At 42.1% G+C, this 23807-nt stretch overlaps 1 protein-coding gene and 2 pseudogenes across 1 annotated transcript; all 3 read left to right on the top strand.

Moving 5' to 3' along the window:
* The first annotated feature begins 2757 nt into the window (after nt 1-2757).
* Nucleotides 2758-8225, top strand: LOC139380909 (small ribosomal subunit protein uS15m-like; annotated as a pseudogene).
* An 849-nt stretch (nt 8226-9074) lies between these two features.
* On the top strand, nt 9075-10800 carry LOC139380901 (cornifelin-like). Its single transcript, XM_071124060.1, has 4 exons — nt 9075-9188; nt 9790-9930; nt 10085-10221; nt 10491-10800. Exons 2-4 carry the CDS (start codon nt 9819-9821, stop codon nt 10587-10589), a joined length of 348 nt encoding a protein of 115 aa, XP_070980161.1. The 5' UTR covers nt 9075-9188; nt 9790-9818; the 3' UTR covers nt 10590-10800.
* Nucleotides 10801-11060: 260 nt separating this feature from the next.
* Nucleotides 11061-17923, top strand: LOC139377206 (protein OSCP1-like; annotated as a pseudogene).
* The last annotated feature ends 5884 nt before the right edge of the window (nt 17924-23807 follow it).

Here is a 23807-nt window from a genome sequence, read left to right as displayed (position 1 = left end):
TCCTTCCCTTGACATGTGTGCTTGCGTAAGCATAAACTCACATGCACAACGGAACATCCAATTAGGATTTAAGCTAGGATCACTTAAAGGTCCGAGCAAAATACCAGCCTTAGTAAAGTTGAACATTTATTTTGAGGCCTTTAACTCTACAGTTACAGCACTCACCAGTTTTCTTCTCAGAAGTCCATAGGTCATCCCTGTAGACTGCCCAAAACTAGTGCCTTACAGCTGTAGACTTATCATATAGTTATCAACTTAGGATAGTACCCTAAGCAACACCCCGCAAATGAGGAAAGCCCTAGATATGACATTAGACAATGCCATGATTGGGTCATTTTGCCAAGACCATGGACGTAGATAGAATACAGTCCAATTAGATGATTAAGGGGGCATAACTATATTTTGTTTTGTTTATGCTTTCATTCATTTTGTTTCATTTTCTTCAGTACGTAGAAAGTGATAGAGCCATAAACAACTTCCCCATACAACCATCAGTTAGTGCCACAACGCCGCTCATTTGGGAGGAAATGTAATGTGTAATGATATATTTCATGATATATTTCAAAAGTGATAATAAAGTGGCTCGGGGAACAAAACATCAATATTTTGGGTCCATGGCCAGGAAACTCCCCAGACCGTAATCCCATTTGAGAACTTGTGGTCAATCCTCAAGAGGAGGGTGGACAAACAAAACCACACAAATTCTGACAAACTCCAAGCATTGATTATGCAAGAATGGGCTGCCATCAGTCAGGATGTGGCCCAGAAGTTAATTGGCAGCATGCCAGGGTGGATTGCAGAGGTCTTGAAAAAGAAGGGTCAATTGACTCTTTGCATCAACTTCATGTAATTGTCAATAAAAGCCTTTGACACTTATGAAAGGCTTGTAATTATACTTCAGTATTCCAGAGTAACATCTGACAGAAATATCTAAAGACATTGAAGCAGAAAACTTTGTGGAAATTAATATTTGTGTCATTCTCAAAACTTTTGGCCACGACTGTACACTGGAAGCTATGAGTACAATAGGGTTAATCCAAGTGTTCTGACCTCACATAGATCGTCAAGCACCCAAGCTAACTGGCTAAAGTTTGCTACTTCGATACACAAACGAGAGAACACCTCACTCGGACCATTTTACTCCCCCTAGCAGAGCTGGTTGGTCTATTTTCATGTTATGTAGAGTGTTGGTGACTAACTGTGCTGCTGGCAACAAATTAATTGTGTTTTTTTTGACTACGTTTACTGATAACGGTCATATTCAACGGGTGTTATGCGTTCGTAAATTCATCAGTTATTCTGCACTCTGGCAAACTCAGATGAGAGTGCTCTGAAATCGGAGTAGATAACCAGAGTGAATTTACAAACGCACCCTAAGAGTGTAAACTTTTCAACACATTCTTTCCTCTACCTGACACCCTAGACCCACTCCAATTTGCTTACCGCCCCAATAGGTCCACAGACGACGCAATCGCAACCACACTGCACACTGCCCTAACCCATTTGGACAAGAGGAATACCTATGTGAGAATGCTGTTCATCGACTACAGCGCAGCATTTAACACCATAGTACCCTCCAAACTCGTCATCAAGCTCGAGACCCTGAGTCTCGACCCCGCCCTGTGCAACTGGGTACTGGACTTCCTGACGGGCCGCCCCCAGGTGGTGAGGGTAGGTAACAACATCTCCACCCCGCTGATCCTCAACACTGGGGCCCCACAAGGGTGCGTTCTGAGCCCTCTCCTGTACTCCCTGTTTACCCACGACTGCGTGGCCATGCACGCCTCCAACTCAATCATAAAGTTTGCGGACGACACTACAGTGGTAGGCTTGATTACCAACAACGATGAGACAGCCTACAGGGAAGAGGTGAGGGCCCTCGGAGTGTGGTGTCAGGAAAATAACCTTCACACTCAAAGTCAACAAAACAAAGGAGACGATTGTGGACTTCAGGAAACAACAGAGCGAGCACCCCCCTATCCACATCGACGGGAGAGGGTGATAAGTTTTAAGTTCCTCGGCGTACACATCACGGACAAACTGAACTGGTCCACCCACACAGACAGCGTTGTGAAGAAGGCGCAGCAGCGCCTCTTCAACCTCAGGAGGCTGAAGAAATTCACCTTGTCACCAAAAGCACTCACAAACTTCTACAGATGCACAATCGAGAGCACCCTGTCGGGCTGTATCACCGCCTGGTACGGCAACTGCTCCGCCTACAACCGTAAGGCTCTCCGGAGGGTAGAGGGTAGCAGTGTGAAATTAATAAAAACAAAAATGTAAAGAGATGCCATGGTGGCCACAGTGAAATTTAGAAGTAGCCCAAAACCTGCAACCCGCGACCAATACATTTTTACCCGCATCAGTTTTCAAAGTTGCCCCATTTGGGAAAACTGCAGACATGGCAACCCTGCTCACTCAGCCTGTTCTTTCAGGCTTCCTGGTAGTTTGAGATGAGAGAAAATGTACAATTTCTTCAATTCTGAGCATTTAAATAGCATGAAAATATTAAATAATAATATTAAATATTATTTTGGTCATTCAAATGCTATTTTTACTAGGGAAATACGGTGAGTGTGCAGGACCTCGAAAGATTATTCAAGCATCCTTCTCATTTCCTGAATCGACTTCTCTGTCTGATTAGTTCTGTCTAATCAAAATGGCGATCCTCATGTAGGGGACGAATGCTGTTTACTCATTACATTTTGACCATTAATACCTGACATACATACATATCAAATAATCTCTGAATCAGCCATGTTATCAAGTATGGCTCTTAAGGTATGGCTCTTAAGAAGTGCTCTTCAATCGACATCTGTCGTTCTGCGAGAATGTGGTGTTTTATCCAGGCTGAAAGGAACCTGTGCGTCTCTCACATTGAAATATGGGACGTCAACCTCTGTCATCACAGGGCCTTCACACAGCAACAATGAGACTGTATTGACAGGTAAATATATATATATACCCGAATGAAACGTCTTGTCGATGCCAACTAGCTAGCTGCACATGCCCAGCAAGAATCAATTAACCGTTACTGAAAAAAGGCATGAAAACCCACTTATCATCATCATAACACCTCGTAAAAATGTTATTTTTTTCAATAGTCATGTAACGAGTACTTCCTTGGGTAGGCCAGGAGAGGGCACTGCAGCAATTATCTAGGATATCTAGTGTACAGATAGCTAATCACAACAACATTTATAGACAGGTACACAAGAGTTATTCTCTTTGTGTACACAGTGACACGGGCTTTGTATAGGGACATCAAGCACTACTCCATTGTCCTTATCATCCTGTGTATACTAACTAGGCTAAATATATGGTTTCATAAAAATAGATGACATAAAAATAGATCATTATTGTATACTAATGTAGTGATAACTTTAGCTAGTAGCTACCTGTCTAAACAGCTGAAATGAAAGGAATAATTTGTAACCAGACTGGTGCGAAGCTAATGCCATTTTAACCCAGACATATGACTAATCCATTTCTCATCATGTAATCAGTCAGTCTGCTAGTAAGTGGTTTTTATGAAGAGGATGTGGGAACCAGAATTATTTTCCCCACAGGCCCCCTGCAATGTGTGCAGCAGCTTTTCTCACTCCACCACTCTTGATCATGTATGCAGAACGTGACACTCAACTCTTGTTTCTATGATCTCTGCACGACAGTTCACAAAATGTAGGCCTACATCAAACAAGTACTACTACAGTAAGACATCCTAACTCTTACTGCAAACCATGTTGCTGCTTAACATGCTTACGGACACTTTCTCATGCAGGCACATACACCGAATGTACAAAACATTAAGAACCTCGTCCTAATATTGAGCTGCACTACCCCCGCCCCTTTTGCCCTCAGAATAGCCCCAATTCGTTTGGGGGCATAGACTGTGTCGAAAAGCGTTCCACAGGAATGCTGGCCCATGTTGAGTCCAATGCTTCCCACAGTTGTGTCAAGTTGTCTGGATGTTCTAGGGGTGGTGGACCGTTCTACACACAGAAAACTGTTGAGCATGAAAAACCCAGCAGCATTGAAGTTCTTGACACAAACCGTTGCACCTAGCACATACTACCATACCCCGTTCAAAGGCACTCAAATATTTTGTTTTGCCCATTCACCCTCCGAATGGTACACATACACAGTCCATGTCTCAATCGTTTCAAGGCTTACAAATATTTTCTTTAACCTGTCTCCTCCCCTTCATCTACACTGATTGAATTGAATTTAACAAGTGACATCAATAAGGGATCGTAGCGTTCACCTTGTCAGTCTATGCCATGTAAAGAGTAGGTGTTCTTAATGTTTCGTGCGCTCAGTGTAGTTGCAGGCATAAATCTGGCACCGTCCTATGGTTCATAGAGCAATGGACTAAGAGTCATTATGTATTGTTTGATAATTTGTTTAATTCTTACCAGGTATTGGGAATTTCACCATTCAGCCTGTGAGAAACTATACCCGTGCCATAAGAAAGATGAAGCCAGGTATGGAGGACCTAATACCAACTATACCAACTATTTGACCACTTGGATGTTTGATATTTACTGTCTAAGTTTTTTTCCATCAGTGATGCAAAGTCAGTTGAGTGATCTTCCTCAGACAATGCTGAAAATGGAATATGCCGCTGTTCCACTCGCTCAAACGTATGTACATTTCATTTGTCCAGACTTAAACAAAGTGTATTTTATGTCATGCAGACATGGCTCATGTATGTTCAACTCTCCCATGTCCAAACAACTACAGCAATGAGATGATGCTGTTTAAAATAGTTATTCTATGTCTTTATTTGTACAATATATAGGCACACTCAGCGGTTGTACTATACCTCTACTATACAGTACAGTGGGGCAAAAAAGTATTTAGTCAGCCACCAATTGTGCAAGTTCTCCCACTTAAAAAGATGAGAGAGGCCTGTAATTTTCATCATAGGTACACTTCAACAATGACAGACAAAATGAGAAAAAAAATCCAGAAAATCACATTGTAGGATTTTTAATGAATTTATTTGCAAATGATGGTGGAAAATAAGTATTTGGTCAATAACAAAAGTTTATCTCGATACTTTGTTATATACCCTTTGTTGGCAATGACAGAGGTCAAACGTTTTCTGTAAGTCTTCACAAGGTTTTCACACACTGTTGCTGGTATTTTGGCCCATTCCTCCATGCAGATCTCCTCTAGAACAGTGATGTTTTGGGGCTGTTGCTGGGCAACACGGACTTTCAACTCCCTCCAAAGATTTTCTATGGGGTTGAGATCTGGAAACTGGCTAGGCCACTCCAGGACCTTGAAATGCTTCTTACGAAGCCACTGCTTCGTTGCCCGGGCGGTGTGTTTGGGATCATTGTCATGCTGAAAGACTCAGCCACGTTTCATCTTCAATGCCCTTCCTGATGGAAGGAGGTTTTCACTCAAAATTTCACGATACATGGCCCCATTCATTCTTTCCTTTACACGGATCAGTCGTCCTGGTCCCTTTGCAGAAAAACAGCCCCAAAGCATGATGTTTCCACCCCCATGCTTCACAGTAGGTATGGTGTTCTTTGGATGCAACTCAGCATTTTTTGTCCTCCAAACACGACGAGTTTAGTTTTTACCAAAAAGTTATATTTTGGTTTCATCTGACCATATGGCATTCTCCCAATCTTCTTCTGGATCATCCAAATGCTCTCTAGCAAACTCCAGACGGGCCTGGACATGTACTGGCTTAAGCAGGGGGACACGTCTGGCACTGCAGGATTTGAGTCCCTGGCGGCGTAGTCTGTTACTGATGGTAGGCTTTGTTACTTTGGTCCCAGCTCTCTGCAGGTCATTCACTAGGTCCCCTCGTGTGGTTCTGGGATTTTTGCTCACCGTTCTTGTGATCATTTTGACCCCACGGTGTGAGATCTTGCGTGGAGCCCCAGATCGAGGGAGATTATCAGTGGTCTTGTATGTCTTCCATTTTCTAATAATTGCTCCCACAGTTGATTTCTTCAAACCAAGCTGCTTACCTATTGCAGATTCAGTCTTCCCAGCCTGGTGCAGGTCTACAATTTTGTTTCTGGTGTCCTTTGACAGCTCTTTGGTCTTGGCGATAGTGGAGTTTGGAGTGTGACTGTTTGAGGTTGTGGACAGGTGTCTTTTATACTGATAACAAGTTCAAACAGGTGCCATTAATACAGAAGTTACAGGTCTGTGAGAGCCAGAAATCTTGCTTGTTAGTAGGTGACCAAATACTTATTTTCCACCATCATTTGCAAATAAATTCATAAAAAATCCTACAATGTGATTTTCTGGATATTTTTTTTCTCATTTTGTCTGTCATAGTTGAAGTGTACCTATGATGAAAATTACAGGCCTCTCTCATCTTTTTAAGTGGGAGAACTTTCACAATTGGTGGCTGACTAAATACTTTTTTGCCCCACTGTACATCTCTTCTGTTATCATGTGTTTACAGAGCTGATGACCTGGTCAAAAGACTTCTGACACTGGAACTAGCAAGCCATGTATGTTCTTTTCACCTTGTGACTATATTCTATTAATCTAGTCTTTATCATTGTGCTCATAAGAATAACTACATAAGAGTAACTACAGTTTGTGTATACCTCTGTTGGTTGCTATAGTTCACATTACGATAAGACCATTTTTCTACACCTATGCTGGATATTGCATAATCAAACCACCATGTTTCGTGTCACCAGAGCGAAAAGTTGAAATTGAAAACAGAGCAGCTGATTGCAAAAGTCTGGAGGGATGAAGCTGACCGCAACTCTACATAAGTCAAGGGTAGGTTCCCGTTTTGGACCTAGTGAACAACCGTGCTTTTCCTCTGAGGAACCACCTTATTTCAGCAATCGTTTGTTCACTTCTTAACTCATTTCTTGACCTTCTCAGTGGCCATTTTGACCTCCAAAATCCGAAACTATCAGGAGCACCTGCACAAACATAATAAGGTGGGTATGGTTGAAGGCTAAATGCAAGACTGTGTCATTTTAAGTCCCTATAGTAACCATGACGTGAATGCATATTATTTCCACACGTTTAATTTCCGATCCCCTCCCTGTCTGGTGTGAGGTTTGTCAACAGGATTTCCTGTGTAGTGCGTACACCCACTATGACATTTGATAGAGTAGTAGTGGTGCTGCTGCATGCTGGGAATGTACTGTCACAACGTATACACGTAACATTGTATCCAACATTTTTGCAGACATATTGCAAAATATAACTATCCTTTAGCACAGCTAAAATGTTGAAGCCAAGGTTTGGCAGTCTGTCACTATACTGTATCTCACTTTTAGACCGTTTGGATTTGACAGTCTCAAAATCACTGCTATTTTTAATAAGAAAAGCAACTCCTCTATTATGTAAAATACATGTTCCCAGACTAGGGGTTAGATTCAATCTGTAGTCCTAAAGAGCTGCGTTACAGCACAATAGAAATGTAAAGGCAATGTTCCCGTCTTCGCAGAGACTTCATTCACAGTGAACACTGCATTAGTCAGCTCAATCGGAAATTACCTTTACATTTCAATCGCGCTACAGTGCAGCTCTTCAGCCCCACGGTTTGAATCAAGCCTTAAATATTGTTTTTGCTTTACGCATAATTTTTTTCTCCATTTGACCTCTGACTGTGTTTTGGCCCCCCATCTTTGTATCAGGACAAAGCGAACAAGCGATGGATGCTCATGGCCATTGACCCGCAGAAAAAAGCTGCTCAAGCACCTCAGGGTGACACGCTATGACGCCTTTGAACATGTCTGCCAGCAGCTGGGCATCACCTACACTTTCTCCCCGGAGTACTACAGACATGCCACCTGACGCTGGCTGCCAAGAAGGCCCTGTGCATAAAGGTACACAACAAAACTCCATTCACTTTACTTAGTGCAATTTTCTAGCTTGGTCCCAGAGTAGTTTGTACTGTATGGTTGGCAAGATGGCACAAACAGATCTGGGACCAGACTAGCAATTGTCTTGTCAATCTTTCTGCTGTATGCAGGGTGTTGAACCATGGCTTTTACCAATAGTCTAATGCATGACTTAATGTAAAAGTCAAGGCAAAGTTGAAGACTTTTTTTGTTGTCATTGTTGTTGGGCTTCTTGATGTAGGTTTATATGACTGTGTCCTTTCTTAGGTATTCAAAGAGGTGCAGAAACAGAAACTGGAGCAAAGGAAGAAAATTAAGCAGACCCCTCCCCCCAAACTGGCAGAACCAGCCAAAACAGCAGCTACAGGAACCCAATAAACTACTACAGTATCCAATGTCTGTCTTACTCGATGCATTCAGTCTTGCACTCAATGGGCAAATTAGTTTTGCATGGCACAGTGCCTCAGGTGGGTGGCGTTTGCTCCTTTTTGACTATTCCATTTGTCCTAAGGAGAAATCTCCACCCACCAATGCCACCAGGCCATGTAAAATAAATTTTCCCATGTATTGCTATACTGTAATAAGAAACATTAATAACGTATTGTTTGTAGTACACTAAGTCTTCATTCTTCCTGTCCCCAATGCATGTTGATGCATCATCAAACCACATTTGGCCCAATAAATGCAGTGACGCAGATATGTGGTTTTGGTGTGGGCAATATCTATGTGCTCAGCATATGTGATCTGAGACGATCAAATAAACCCACAATTAATCATTGAATTTAATAAAAATAGATTATACAATACATTTGTTTGCTCTCTTGTTTGCTCTCTGTTTGTTGCGTGTTTCACTTTGATCACGTGTAGTCACGTGTATGGTGAAGTGTAACTACCCCAATTGAAAGAGATAAAACACTACTTGATGCTGATTAAAATACGAATGAAAGATATGAGAAATAAGAACATTACGCCCTGTGGTTGAAACTGAAGTGCAAGATTAATCATATGATGACTTCCCTGAACATAGCTTGCAATCGTGTTTACGAGAATTGAAAGAACATCAGATATTGGGTGTTTATCGACCTCATATGTTAAACCAAGGTTATATTCACAATCTGTCACCTGTGAATTGACCTTGAAACCTATAGTTCTGAGGAATGGTGAGGTTATTAAACAGCTTAACTGTTCTACTGTGAATTTTTGTGTTTGCACTACTGTTGAGTTGTCTTGAGAAACATAGTAGGAGTGTGTAACCAGCGCTTGTTCACAGGTTTAGTATCACAACTTCCTGTTAAAGTGTTTCGACTCAGATCTGGAGAAGCTCAGCTGCAGACAAGATAGGTGAGTGACATGCTCTTCCTCTGCTCTCAAGTATGTAGAAAAAGCTACAATAGAGTAACTACTTATCAATAAACTACATAAAATGTTCAGGTTTACATCTTTCTGCGAAAAAGTACAAATTGATCATCTACAACATTTGGCATATTTGTACACCAGAGTAAAAAGTATTTGAAGTAGTTTCTCAGAGTCTTAACGTCTTGTCCTTGTACAATTTTGATGATGCATAACAGTTATATAACAGTTATTATTAGTCTTTAATGAAATGCCAATACAACAATGTCTCATTTTACATATGCAATTATATTAAAACCTATTGCAATACATAAGAGGGTTGCAGTATATTAAGTAAGATGGTGGTTCAGGGTATGATTGGACCTGTGTATAAACTTGAGTACCAAAAAAATAATAACTTGAGTACCAGTGTATGGAACTTTTATGTGAACTTTCCTATATGCAATTATCTCGAAGGAAGGAAAAAACACCAATGAACATTTCCCATCCCACAACAGTTTACATACTGCTAGTTTTGTTTTATTGCTGTATTGGGGAAATGATCAAACTTCAACCACTGTGCTTACTGTTGGACGTGGTTCATTTTTAGGTGACTGAAGCTGACCCCATTTGATTGACATGTCGAACCCAGTCATCACACACCAGCCAGGAGCAGGCTCTTATGGGACAAATGTGCAGACTGGCGAGTGGAGCACTGGGCTGTGCTCCTGCTGCAGTGACATCCTAGTCTGTGAGTATCGAGACAAATAATAAGACCTTAAATATCATCACTAAGTAGGCCTACCTGGTTCCATACCATAGGGTTTAATGGTTGTCATGTGTTTCAAGTAAAAAGTGTTTCCTGTTTTTGGGATTTTACAATAAGGTAAAATGTTGTCATACAGGTGCCGTGGGCTTCATCTGCCCACTAGCATTGAGTTGCTACACAGCTAACAAGTATGGTGAGAACGCATGCCTGGCCTGTGTTCCAGGAGGCATGACAGCCATGAGGACACACATGAGATTGACCTATGGGATTCAGGTATGTTACCATTAGGAGCCTAAAGAAATTAGGAATGGTGAGGCATTCATGCATTCAGTATGTCATTTTAATGCACACTAGGGGGAAATGCAACTCATTCCTGTCCCAGCCAGTCTAACCCTTTTATTATGAAAGACAGGAAGGGACCATTTTATTAGTACACATATTGACAAATTAGTCTAGTGGTTTTCCCTAGCTTGCGGAACTTGAACTGTCAAATATTTGGTTGATTCATTCTCATCATATTTGATTGTCATATTTTCTTACAGGGGACGATATGCAACGATGCGTTGATGACCTGTTGCTGTGGATTCTTTGAGATGTGCAGGATGGCCCGTGAAATTCGCATCAGGAATGGCGACGTTTGACTTGTACAGTCAATTGAAGACATTTTCAAGTGGAAGTTAAATTAACCTCATGTCACATATTGTTGATACAAATCGTCATTGTTATACTATGTACATTTTAACTTTTGTATTGATTAAATTTGACCCCCTACTCTCAAACAGTACTGCGCAAAGAAATCATAGCACCATGTATGAACCAAAGATGTACAATAAAGTTTCGTTTTTTCTTGTTTCCAATGGCATGTTGTCCTTTTCAGGATCATTTACAGGCTGATGTATCAGGAACGTTCATAACACAGAGGTTTAAATTAGCATGAACGGTTACGTCTCAATTTCTGAGGTGAACAAAAACAAATCAAATATTTGCACGTTTGCTTACATGATTGGTCCTTTTTCTTCATGACCTGGCAACCAAGTGGAAGCTTACATACGCTTAAACAAGACAGAATGGGGATATTTCGCTAGCTAGCTATCCAGCACAGTACGACAAATATGTCTTCGAGGACGCTACCCCTGTTTTTTATTAATCTCGGTGGAGAAATGCTCTACATCTTGGATCAACGCCTAAGAGCTCAGAATATTCCAGCTGACAAAGCCAAGAAAGGTAACATTATAGTTAGCTAGTTTAGCTGTCTGGTTGTACCTGACCAACAGGTGACCAACAGGTGAATCACTGACTTTGTCATGTTCACAAACTGTTGTGTTCACAAACTGGTTGCCATTCTTTGGAGTACATTCATTTGTCTCCCTGCCTGTGTTTTAACCTGCAAATTCTTCATTGTACTTGTAGCTGATTGGATAGAGAATGACAGAAGGAGCGGTATTTTGATGTTTCACATGCAATGCATCTCTAGGCCTACATGCTCTGCTTTGAGGCCTTCAAGGAAACCAACAGAGTATTGCATTGGTAGAACAATCTGGATGAAATCTTTGCCCAGAGATATTCATTCCCTCTGCCCCCAAGATTGTAGAGATTTCAGCCATGGGCTTTATTAAAGAGAAATCCGGTTTCTATCTCCCAATCAAATAACTTTGCAAGCTGCTGATGGTTTAAAAGGCTGTTGCTTTCTTCGGCAAATGGGAATAGGTGGACGTTAAACCTTGCCTATAGAATGCACATCTGCTTGCTTAAAGGTAGACTCCTTTGAGTACGGGACTTCTTGATTTTAAAGGTGGACTCTGCCAGGTGTGTAATCATTACGCCGATTCTATTGCAAAACGTTTTGCAACAGAAACCGCTTACTCCTAACAGAAAACGCAAACGAGAGTTTCTATGGGTGGGTACAATTTGTGGAACGTTCCAACATGAATCTGTTCCAAGAACGTCATAACAAGGTTGCCAACAAACAAAGCATACAACGTTGTAGGGAGTGGGCTATTTAATTACGTTTTTCGGCAGCTAATTAGCTAGGTGAACTGATCATGCTACTTTGTATGCGTTTGTTTGTTGGCAAACCATGTACTTTCCGAAGTTTTTGGAACAGATTCCTGTTGGAACGTTCCACAAATTACACCCACCCAGTTTCTATTGGACAAATTCAGGTAGGTCCCTCCCCGTTCCATTCTGTTTGCTCAGTTTGCTTCTGTTTGGTTCTTTAACGGTTTCCGTATTGAATACACCCCAGTTTTCATAATCAAAAACAAGGGGGCGACTTCACATCTACAAACATCAACAGTTAAATCCAGGGCTCGGAATCATAATACATCTGAGTAGGAGTGCTGATCCAGGATCCGTTTTGCCTTTTAGATTATAATTAATGGACAGGGTGACCTAATCCTAGATCAGTACTCTTACTCAGAGACACTTGTTGAACATGGACCCAGTTCTATCAAGACGGTGTTATATCATGGGCTCTTTCCAATTTGCACGCCTACGTTAGGAAGAGCCAATAATGACAGTCTTGGCAGATTTGTGAAACAAAAAAATCTAATGTATTTAAGTTGGAAAGACCTCCTAATGTTTATGTTGATGATGCCATCTTGATGAGTCTAACTTTACAGACCGACATTATTCCAGTTCCCTAATTGTGACCTGACCTCAACCTTGTGCCCTCACTCTGCCAGTTATGAATGACATCATCACCACCATGTTCAATAAAACGTTTTTGGAGGAGCTGTTCAAGCCACAGGAGCTGTGTTTGACCGACTGGCCCATGCCTCCATCATGAGACTCAACCAGGCCAGCATGGACAAGGTATGGATGGAATCGTGTCACCTGGTTCATGTTCAGGACACGCTGTAGCAAAACATTTCAAAAGGTTTTACAATAGAAAACAAAAATAGGTGTTCCTTATTGGACAAGGATGTGTAATCTGTCTGTGTTTCAGTCTGTTTTTGTCCAATTCATCCCTGATTAAAAGGACCCTTTATCGGAAGTGAAAGGCCATCGAGTTGTTATCCCCTTTCTGAGAAAGAGATTTATCTAACAACATCTAACTATCATTCACCTCATTTTGAAGTCAGCTGAGTAGCTGTCATGACGACATTATCATTTTTATCATTACATTCTCAGAATCACTTCCTCTGTACCCAGTGATGCTTTAATTGTCTTACTTCTAGGTACTTGGGGAAATTGCCCAAGTCACTTAAAACCCCATGTAGACCTATATTTTTTTTAAGCTTTCCTCTTTTATTGCACCATCATTGCTTGACTATTTTGAAGAGTTCTATCTGTTGTTTATAAAGTTTTATATAGGCTATCAAACAGAATATCTTCAGCATTTTGAAGTATTAATGCTGGTTATAAGCCTAAATGTTTCATAAATCCACCTGCAGAGCATGATCCTAGTTTGTTCAAGTATGCTGAGGGCTCCATCTGGTGTACATTATGAACTGGCAGCAGATATTTTGGAGCATAACAGTAACCCATCATCATCCATACGACTGTTGTTCATGCGCACAGCTGTATGACTTGATGACCATGGCCTTCAAGTACCAGGTGCTCCTCTGCCCGCGGGCCAAAGATATCCTCCTTGTGTCCTTCAACCATCAAGGATTTTGTGAAGGACACCGCAAGCGTTCTCAGCCAGGTTGACGAGACATACAGACAGCTCATAGAGGTACAATAAACTTCCCTTCAATTGCTCAAACCTCCGCTGAGTGTTCAGTATGATCTCTTATTCACTGCATGTTTTGTGTTCTTATTTATAGATGTACACACCCTTGTCTAGTGGCGAATTTCAGCTCATCCGGCAAACGCTCCTCATCTTCTTTCAAGACATGCACATAAGGGTGAGTTCATGATCTTTGTTTGTCTAACTTTTTCAACAGAGGATGAGTGTGTTGGGAAGGGGGAGTGTGGCATCTTTTGATGGGTTTCAGAGATTAAAAATGTTAATTGTACCATGACTTTGTGTCAACGGCTAAAATATTAGCATTTGAAAACAGTGCTAAACCAGGAAGCTAAACCAAATGATGAATTGCTGTAATAAGTTGTCTATAGACTGCTTACAAAGTAAGGAAACCAGTATTTCATTTTGTAATTTGGGTGAACTATCCCTTTACAATGCATTATAACTCCATCATAATGACTTATACACAGTGTAATCTCGGTTAACCCTGAACTAAATTCTTGCCTAACACCTGCGAAATCTTGATTTGTCAAAAGCACCTGAACTAATGCTGCTCGTTATCTCACGCATCCCGTTGTATCAGGACAGAACTATGGTATCATTTATGTTTTAGTAGTCTGTCCATGAGAGAGTATACAAAGATTATCACTATGTTTTGCTCACCAAATGCAGGTGTCCATCTTCCTCAAAGACAAAGTGCAGAATTCCAACGGACGTTTTGTCCTCCCGATCTCAGGCCCTGTGCCCCATGGAACACACATCCCAGGACTTATCAGGTTCCACAGCTATAATTGTCCACACCCAAATGACATGGAATCCAACAAAGCCAAGTTTGTTGCAACAGAGCAAAATCTACATTTTATTAGATGCATTGAATATGTCTGTATCCATTGTTGTTGTTTTTTACTGTGTTTTGTGCTTTTTGGTGGCATCTATTTGCTTTCCTTTCGCAGACGTTGTCGGCTTAATTTAGACCTGCATATCTGCAGCTAATTGCATTACTGAGGGTGTTGAATGAGCAGCTGTCTAAATTTAGAAAAGCTTGCTTTTAGCACAGCTCTATTTGCCAAGGGATTGAGTGCAGCTGTGCTTAAGTTTCTAAAACACAATAAATGAGTTAAGCTCATGTGGCGAGTTTTGAGATTGAACAATGTGAAAGTGTAGACAGATGATGTCAGTGTTACGGTTTTCTTCTGGTGAAGGAGAGGCGGACCAAAACGCAACGTGGTTATTTATAAACATCTTTAATAAAGATGATGACGTGAACAATATACTTATACAAAGAACCATGAAAAACCGAAAACAGTCCTAACTGGTGCAACAAACACAGAGACAGGAACAATCACCCACGAAATACTTAAAGAATATGTCTGCCTAAATATGGTTCCCAATCAGAGACAATGATAAACACCTGCCTCTGATTGAGAACCACTCCAGGCAACCATAGACTTTCCTAGACTACTTCACTAACCACAATCCCATAACCTACAAAAAAACCCTAGACAAAACACACCACATAAATACCCATGTCACACCCTGGCCTGACCAAAATAATAAACAAAACACAAAATACTAAGGCCAGGGCGTGACAGTAGCCCCCCCCCCCCCCCCCCCCCCCCCCCAAAGATGCGGACTCCCGGGCGCACACCTAAACCCACTGGGTGGGCGTCTGTCCACGGTGGAGGCTCTGGCGCGGGACGTGGACCCCACTCCAACATAGTCTTAGTCCGCTTACTCCGCGTCCTTAGATTGGCGACCCTCGCCTCCGACCTTGGCCTAGTAACCCTAACAAAGGACCCCACTGGACTGAGGGGCAGCTCCGGACTGAGGGGCAGCTCCGGACTGAGGTAGCTCGGGACTGAGGGATAGCTCGGGACTGAGGGGTAGCTCGGGACTGAGGGGTAGCTTGGGACTGAGGGGTAGTTCAAGACTGAGAGGAAGCTCAGGATTGAGAGGAAGCTCAGGACTGAGAGGAAGCTCAGGCAGGTTGATGGCTCTGGCAGATCCTGGCTGACTGGTGGTTCTGGAAAATCCTGGCTGACTGGCGGCTCTGGCAGATCCTGGCTGACTGGCGGCTCTGGCAGATCCTGGCTGACTGGCGGATCCTGGCTGAATGGCGCATCCTGGCAGACTGGCGGCTCTGGTGGATCCTGGCGGCTCTGGCGGATCCTGGCAGACTGGCGGATCCTGGGAGACTGGCGGATCCTGGCAGACTGGCGGCTCTGGTGGATCCTGGCTGACTGGCGGCTCTGGCGGATCCTGGCTGACTGGCGGCTCTGGCGGATCCTGGCTGACTGGCGACTCTGCCTGCTCCACACCCGTTGCTGACAAGAGTACAAAATCGAGCACACAGCCATGCAATCTCCGTAGACAATCATTGGCAATAGAATGGCCTTACTGAAGAGCTCAGTGACTTTTAAAGTGGCACCATCATAGGATGCCACCTTTCCAACAACTCAGTTTGTCCCATTTCTGCCCTGCTAAAGCTGCCCCGGTCAACTGTAAGTGCTGTTATTGTGAAGTGGAAATATCTAGGAGCAGAAACGATTCAGCCACGAAGTAGTAGGCAACACAATCTCATCTCAAGTCGCTTGGGGTATGTCTCTATCAGTTTTGCACATCGAGAGACTGACATTTTTTCCCATTCCTCCTTGCAAAACAGCTCGAGCTCAGTGAGGTTGGATGGAGAGCATTTGTGAACAGCAGTTTTCAGTTCTTTCCACAGATTCTCGATTGGATTCAGGTCTGGACTTTGACTTGGCCATTCTAACACCTGGATATGTTTATTTTTGAACCATTCCATTGTAGATTTTGCTTTATGTTTTGGATCATTGTCTTGTTGGAAGACAAATCTCCGTCCCAGTCTCCACCATGTTTGACAGTGGGCATGGGGTGTTCAGGGTGATGAGCTGTGTTGCTTTTACGCCAAACATAACGTTTTGCATTGTTGCCAAAAAGTTCAATTTTGGTTTCATCTGACCAGAGCACCTTCTTCCACATGTTTGATGTGTCTCCCAGGTGGCTTGTGGCAAACTTTAAACAACACTTTTTATGGATATCTTTAAGAAATGGCTTTCTTCTTGCCACTCTTCCATAAAGGCCAGATTTGTGCAATATACGACTGATTGTTGTCCTATGGACAGAGTCTCCCACCTCAGCTGTAGATCTCTGCAGTTCATCCAGAGTGATCATGGGCCTCTTGGCTGCATCTCTGGATCAGTCTTCTCCTTGTATGAGCTGAAAGTTTAGAGGGACGGCCAGGTCTTGGTAGATTTGCAGTGGTCTGATACTCCTTCCATTTCAATATGATCACTTGCACAGTGCTCCTTGGGATGTTTAAAGCTTGGGAAATATTTTTGTATCCAAATCCGGCTTTAAACTTCTTCACAACAGTATCTCGGACCTGCCTGGTGTGTTCCTTGTTCTTCATGATGCTCTCTGCGCTGTTGACGGACCTCTGAGACTATCACAGTGCAGGTGCATTTATACGGAGACTTGATTACACACAGGTGGATTGTATTTATCATCATTAGTCATTTAGGTCAACATTGGATCATTCAGAGATCCTCACTGAACTTCTGGAGAGAGTTTGCTGCACTGAAAGTAAAGGGGCTGAATAATTTTGCACGCCCAATTTTTCAGTTTTTGATTTGTTAAAAAAGTTTGAAATATCCAATAAATGTCGTTCCACTTCATGATTGTGTCCCACTTGTTGTTGATTCTTCACAAAAAAAATACAGTTTTATATCTTTATGTTTGAAGCCTGAAATGTGGCAAAAGGTCGCAAAGTTCAAGGGGGCCGAATACTTTCGCAAGGCACTGTAACTTGAAGGGATGATATGGAAGCATTTCATAGATTGAGACTGTCCTACTGTACATGCTGTGGTGTAACTGTCAAAATGGTCCCCCATGAAAACCTTTCACAGGAGACTTACTCCCTCCCTGCAGTCATCTCTTAGCACTTACGAACAACCCATGATCAGACCTGCTGCCCAGTTTGAATAGCTTCTGTAATTGACAGGCTAAGGATTGTAAGTTATCTGACATGCACTAGGATCATGATGGGCCAGTTGAACAATATGTACCGTAATCGAACATAAGCCCCTCCCCAAACGAGACCTTTCAGATCTGCCATTGGTGGCTTGCCTTCTCTTTCAGAAACATCAAGCCAATGCAGAGCTGGTCAAGATCATGGGGGACTTCACGGAGGAGGCTGGCGAACCGTGCCCATTGAGTGCCAGCAGTAAAGGGGATGACCTTCTGGCCATGATGGATGGGCTGTGATAGTTACCATGGTGACCAGAATCCGAGGGCAGGGCTCAAGGCTGAGTTGGTTAGGAACGGTGTGTTCTACTGTAGGACAGTGTCTTGTCTGCTCTGCTGTGCTGTGCTGTGCCGTCTGTCTCACTCTGCAAATATGGCAGCTGTCCAACAAAAGCACACACAACACAAACCTCATCTTTGTTTGTCTGTCAAGCTTTTCGATGCTGATGTGACGTGAGCAGGTCACTTAATTTGTTCAGCAAGGACCAACTGTAAACTGTCTGCAAGACTGTGCATTTTGCAAAAGAGAGACTGGGGAAACTTCATAAGCTTGAATATACACTCAGTGGCCAGTTTTTTTTTTTTTTTTTAGGTACACCCATCTTGTACCGGGTTGGACCCCTCAGTAGCCATGAAGTGATGCACCTGTTTAGCAACAATGTTTAGATACATCCTGGCATTCAAATGTTGATCAACTGGTATCAAGAGACCTAACTTGTGCCAACTTGTGCCAGGAAAATATTACCCACACCATTACACCACCGCCACCACCCTGTACCGTTGACACCAGGCAGGATGGGCCTATGGACTCATGCTGCTTATGCCAAATCCTGACTCTGCCATCAGTATGACGCAACAGGAAACGCGATTCGTCGGACCAGCCAACGTTTTTCCAACTCCTCGGTTGTCCAGTGTTGGTGATCGCGTGCCCACTGGAGCCGCTGCTTCTTTTTGTATTCAGCTTATAGGAGTGGAACCCGGTGTTGTCGGCTGCAATAGCCCATCCCTGACAAGGATCGACATGTTGTGCACAGAGATGTCGTTCGGCGTTCAGAGATGCCCTTCGCCACGTAACTGTTGTACTGCTCTGTTATATGTCTGTTTGTGGCCCACCTGTTACCTTGAACAATTCTTGCCATTCTCCTTTGACCCCTCTCATCAGCGAGCTGTTTTTCACCCGCAGGACTGCTGTTTTTAGTTTGTTGCACCATTCTTGGTAAACCCTAGACACTGTCGCGCATGAAAAGCCCAGGAGGGCGGGCGTTTCTGAGATCCTGGATACGGCACACCTGGCACCAATGATCAAACCACGCTCAAAGTCGCTTAGGTCACCCGTTTTGCCCATTCTAACGTTCAATCGAACAGTAACCTGATGCCTGTCTGTCTGCTTTATATAGCAGGCCATCGGACTCACTGTCTGTAAGAACGATCCATTTTTTTGTGAACTGGGTGGTGTACCTAATAAACTGTTTTTATGGTGGTAATCTCAAGTTGTTGTTTTTTAAGTTACAGATAGTACAGAACTGTTGTATTTGGTCACACTGAAACATCAAATGGAGTCGTTGGGACATATTTGTTCCAATTCAATCAATGGTTTTGGCTCTGCTGATCCTGCTTCAATCAATGTATTTAAAGTTGACATTCCGTGGATGTCACGTTAAACAATATTTCTTGTTACTTTTCCTCCCAGATAAATGGCAACTTTCTCTTTGGGGCGGCAGGTAGCCTAGTGGTTAGAGTGTTGGGCCAGTAACCGAAAGGTTGCTAGATCGAATCCCCGAGCTGACAAGGTAAACATCTGTTGTTCTGCCCCTGAACAAGGCAGTTAACCCACTGTTCCTAGGCAGTCATTGTAAATTTAATTTATTATCACCTCATGATGTTAATATAATGCTGTTTTCTCTATCACATATCTGCTGTAATACAGTATTTACAATTTTGCTAATCTGATTTACTCTGTCTGACTGAGTAATTAAATAATGAACACGACCTAAACTGGAGGGTGTCAAACTCAATTCCTGGAGCGCCTTGTATCTGCTCATCTAGTTCTCTAGGCCTTAATTTGACACACATTGAAAGTACAAAAAACAGCAAACACACGACCTTCCAGGGATTTAGTTTGACACCCCTGACCTAAAGAGACTGGTGGAACTGAAAGAAACCCAAGTGCACTTGTCATTGTAATTCAAAACCATGGATCCCAAAACATATTTTGAGAAACTTCTACTGTACCTAGATTTTTTGTTGTTGTATGGGATAAATATATACAGTATGTTTAGGGTGACCTTTAGTGTCTTCAAATAACGGAAGACAAATTATTTGTAAATATATTGTATGTGAATTATTACAATATGTCACCATCAAATGGGATGCTATAGGTTTATGGAGTAAGTGTGACACAACACTAATGTAACCACAATGTATCAAAACAGCTGATTCTGTAATGCAATATGACAGATGGACCAATATGTATATTTATGGAATTATTTACTTATTTATCATGAGGTGTACTTTTGTATTTTTTTTCAGGTGAAATATTAAACATAAAATAAAAAAATATATATATACAGTTTAATTCGGAAGTTTACATACACTTAGTTTTTCAACCACTCCACAAATTTCTTGTTAGCAAACTATAGTTTTGGCAAGTTGGTTAGGACATCTACTTTGTGCATGACACAAGTAATTTTTCCAACAATTGTTTACAGACAGATTATTTCACTTATAATTCACTGTATCACAATTCCAGTGGGTTAGAAGTTCACATCCACTAAGTTGACTGTGCCTTTAAACAGCTTGGAAAATTCCAGAAAATTATGTCAGGCTTTAGAAGATTCTGATAGGCTAATTGACAAAATTTGAGTCAATTGGAGGTGTACCTGTGGATGTATTTCAAGGCCTACCTTCAAACTCAGTGCCTCTTTGCTTGACATCATGAGAAAATCAAAAGAAATCAGGCAAGACCTCAGAAAAAAAAATGTAGACATCCCCAAGTCTGGTTCATCCTTGGGAGCAATTTTGAAACACCTGAAGGTACCACGTTCATCTGTACAAACAATAGTACACAAGTATAAACACCATGGGACCACGCAGCCGTCATACCGCTCAGGAAGGAGACGCGTTCTGTCTCCTAGAGATGAATGTACTTTTGGTGCAAAAAGTGCAAATCAATCCCAGAACAACAGCAAAGGACCTTGTGAAGATGCTGGAGGAAACTGGTAAAAACGTATCTATATCCACAGTAAAATGAGTCCTATATCGACATAACCTGAAAGGCCGCTCAGCAAGGAAGAAGCCACTGCTCCAAACCCTCCATAAAAAAAGCCAGACTACGGTTTGCAACTGCACATGGGGACAAAGATTGTACTTTTTGGAGAAATGTCCTCTGGTCTGATGAAACAAAAATAGAACTGTTTGGACATAATGACCATCGTTATGTTTGAAGGAGAAAGGGGGAAGCTTGCAACCCGAAGAACACCATCCCATGTTGTGTGCGTGCTTTGCTGCAGGAGGGACTGGTGCACTTCACAAAATAGATGGCATCATGAGGGAGGGAAATTATGTGGATCGATTGAAGCAACATCTCATTTTTACTATTAATAAATGTCAGCAATTGTGAAAAACTGAGTTTAAATGTATTTGTCTAAGGTGTATGTAATCTTCCGACTTCAATTGTATGTTATTATAATATATATATGAGAGAGAAATGTCATAATACATAGATTGAAAAATAAATAAATATGAAACTCTCATTAGCTTTGTTTAATTTATGTACTGTGTTCATTTATATTTAAAGGTGTGGTGCCTGCTTTGGTATTGTTTCAATTGTGGATTGGCCCTTTTATGTGCCCTTGATGATGCAATAGAGTGCTTCTCTACAGCTGATTGGGTACTAATGGGGCTCCCGAGTAGCGCAGCGGTGTAAAGCACTGCATCTCAGTGCTAGAGGCGTCACTACAGACACTCTGGCTCAAATCCAGGCTGTGTCATAACCGGCCGCTATTGGCGACGCACAATTGGCCCAGGATCGTCCGTGTTTGGCCGTCATTGTAAATAAGAATTAGTTAAATAAAGGTTACATTTGTTGTTGTTGTTGTTGTAGTAGAGGAGTCCTGTCGCTAGAGGGAGCTGTTGCTTTATAACTTTTTGCATTTAGTCATGTCTATACTGCTTGACTAGCAGTATGCGAGTGCAGAAAGTCATTTTTTTCAGGAGTTTTCGTTACCTTCAGAGTACAAACAGAACAATGATTCAGCACATTAATTCAATCCCTCCATGTAATTTTCAAGGCAAGAGAGAGGATAATATTGCTCCTCATTTCTTGTCATCTAGTTTATTCTCGCCCACAATGTGACCTCCTTGCCCACACACTGCTGATACATTTAGTTTTTAATTTGTTTTGAATCGAGCAATACTGAAAAAGTTGTTCTCCTTACAGGGGTGACAAGTCCACTCCCACTCCCTGGTTTGTGACTTTATCACTCATTTACCTTTGCATAAAGACACCCACATTGCCCATCTAAAGTCAGTCAACTCATAATATTGGCACCCAGAAACAAATCTGTCAAGACTGTAGTCAACTCATATCTATAAAAACATCACAGGATTATATGGAACATGGGATTAGCCATCATAACATATAAACCTAATATTGTCCAAAACAAACACTGTCCAAATCTCACCCATCCCAAATTTGGCCTCAACTCCCTAATTGTCTGCACCTACAATTAAGATTGCAATAGAAACAGCACAATGCTGTACCCGCATGGGTTTGGGTTATTTGAGTGCCTCCACAAATCATGTCAAAGAGAAACGGATAGTCTGGGCATGTCTCTGAAGAACCCTCTCCCTCAGTCAACTACTCACCCACACATTCTCTCTTTCAATCACTCACTCACTCACTCACTCACTCACACACACACACACACACAACACACACACACACACACACATACAGAGAGAGCAACACAAGATCAGTGCATACCAAGCAGTCAAAACATGCTGAGACATGGCTGTGCTGAATGGACCTGAGGGTGGGGGATTCAGGTGAGGCCTTCCTAACAGTCTGCTGGGGAGAGAGAGAGACGTCAGACCAGCGCCTTACCCAAGGGCATGGTTTCTTTGGAAAACAAAGTCACTGAAGCACTCCCTCTCCTCTGCTACTCATCTCCAGGTTGTTCCTGTGTTCTCAGTCTGATTATTTTCTTAAACAAGGGTTAAATAACAAACAAACCAAGAAAAATATACATTATATTCCTAAACCAATCATTCATTATGTTTCATGTTTTAATTAAAGCATGTAAAAAGAGAATGTGCAATATCCATGGATGCAAATTGCAGACTCTTACAAGGCTGGGTGACTTCCCACATAATTCAATAGAACACTAGAATGACATGGTATGTCCCTCTCTACCTCTAAGCTCACCTAAGGTATGATTCACAGTTTCCTCATCAAAAGCTGTGGGCTGGACACTGTTAACCACACAGGCTGACAAGTGTTTCATGTGGCCAGGGGCATACGCTGTGCTGAGTCAACACAGGAAGACTAGTGCAGCCCAAATCACTTTGTGCCCGTTATATCCCCCTGTACCTACCCACTGGATTGAAACTAGTAGGTGGGGGAGGGATTATTGTTCCAAAAGAGGGATGCTAAATTTGGATCAGCATGGTAGGATCTGCTTGTAGAAGGATTCATTTTTTGGGGGCCAAAGGAAATGTTAGCATAACAGGTCAGGGAGGAAAGGGAGCACATTTCAGACACATGGAACTACTCTTTTTTCAGAGTGGATCTACACCTATCATTTATGCTTCTAAGATTGCTAATCAATCAAATACATGTACTGTATGTATAATTGTGTAATACTCAAACGATCTCGTACAATATGTACGATACGTACGATAGGCATGGATTACAATGAAGGTGTAGATATGTTTGGGAGTTAAACCAAAAGCCTGCTATCCATCTGAGTAGAGATGAGGATAATGAAATGAGTATAAAGTTATTGTAGCCTATTCCATTCTCAAGGGACATTCCTCTCCCTTGCTAGATCCTTTCTCATGAATGGAGGAATTGTTAGCAATCAAGGATATAAGGTAAGAATTCCACTAAGGCACCGAGATATCA

Source organism: Oncorhynchus clarkii, chromosome 2 (assembly GCF_045791955.1).
Source record: "Oncorhynchus clarkii lewisi isolate Uvic-CL-2024 chromosome 2, UVic_Ocla_1.0, whole genome shotgun sequence".
NCBI lineage: Eukaryota > Metazoa > Chordata > Actinopteri > Salmoniformes > Salmonidae > Oncorhynchus > Oncorhynchus clarkii.
The sequence above is the reverse complement of the archived record's forward strand: the minus strand, read 5'-3'. Positions and strand labels throughout refer to the sequence as shown.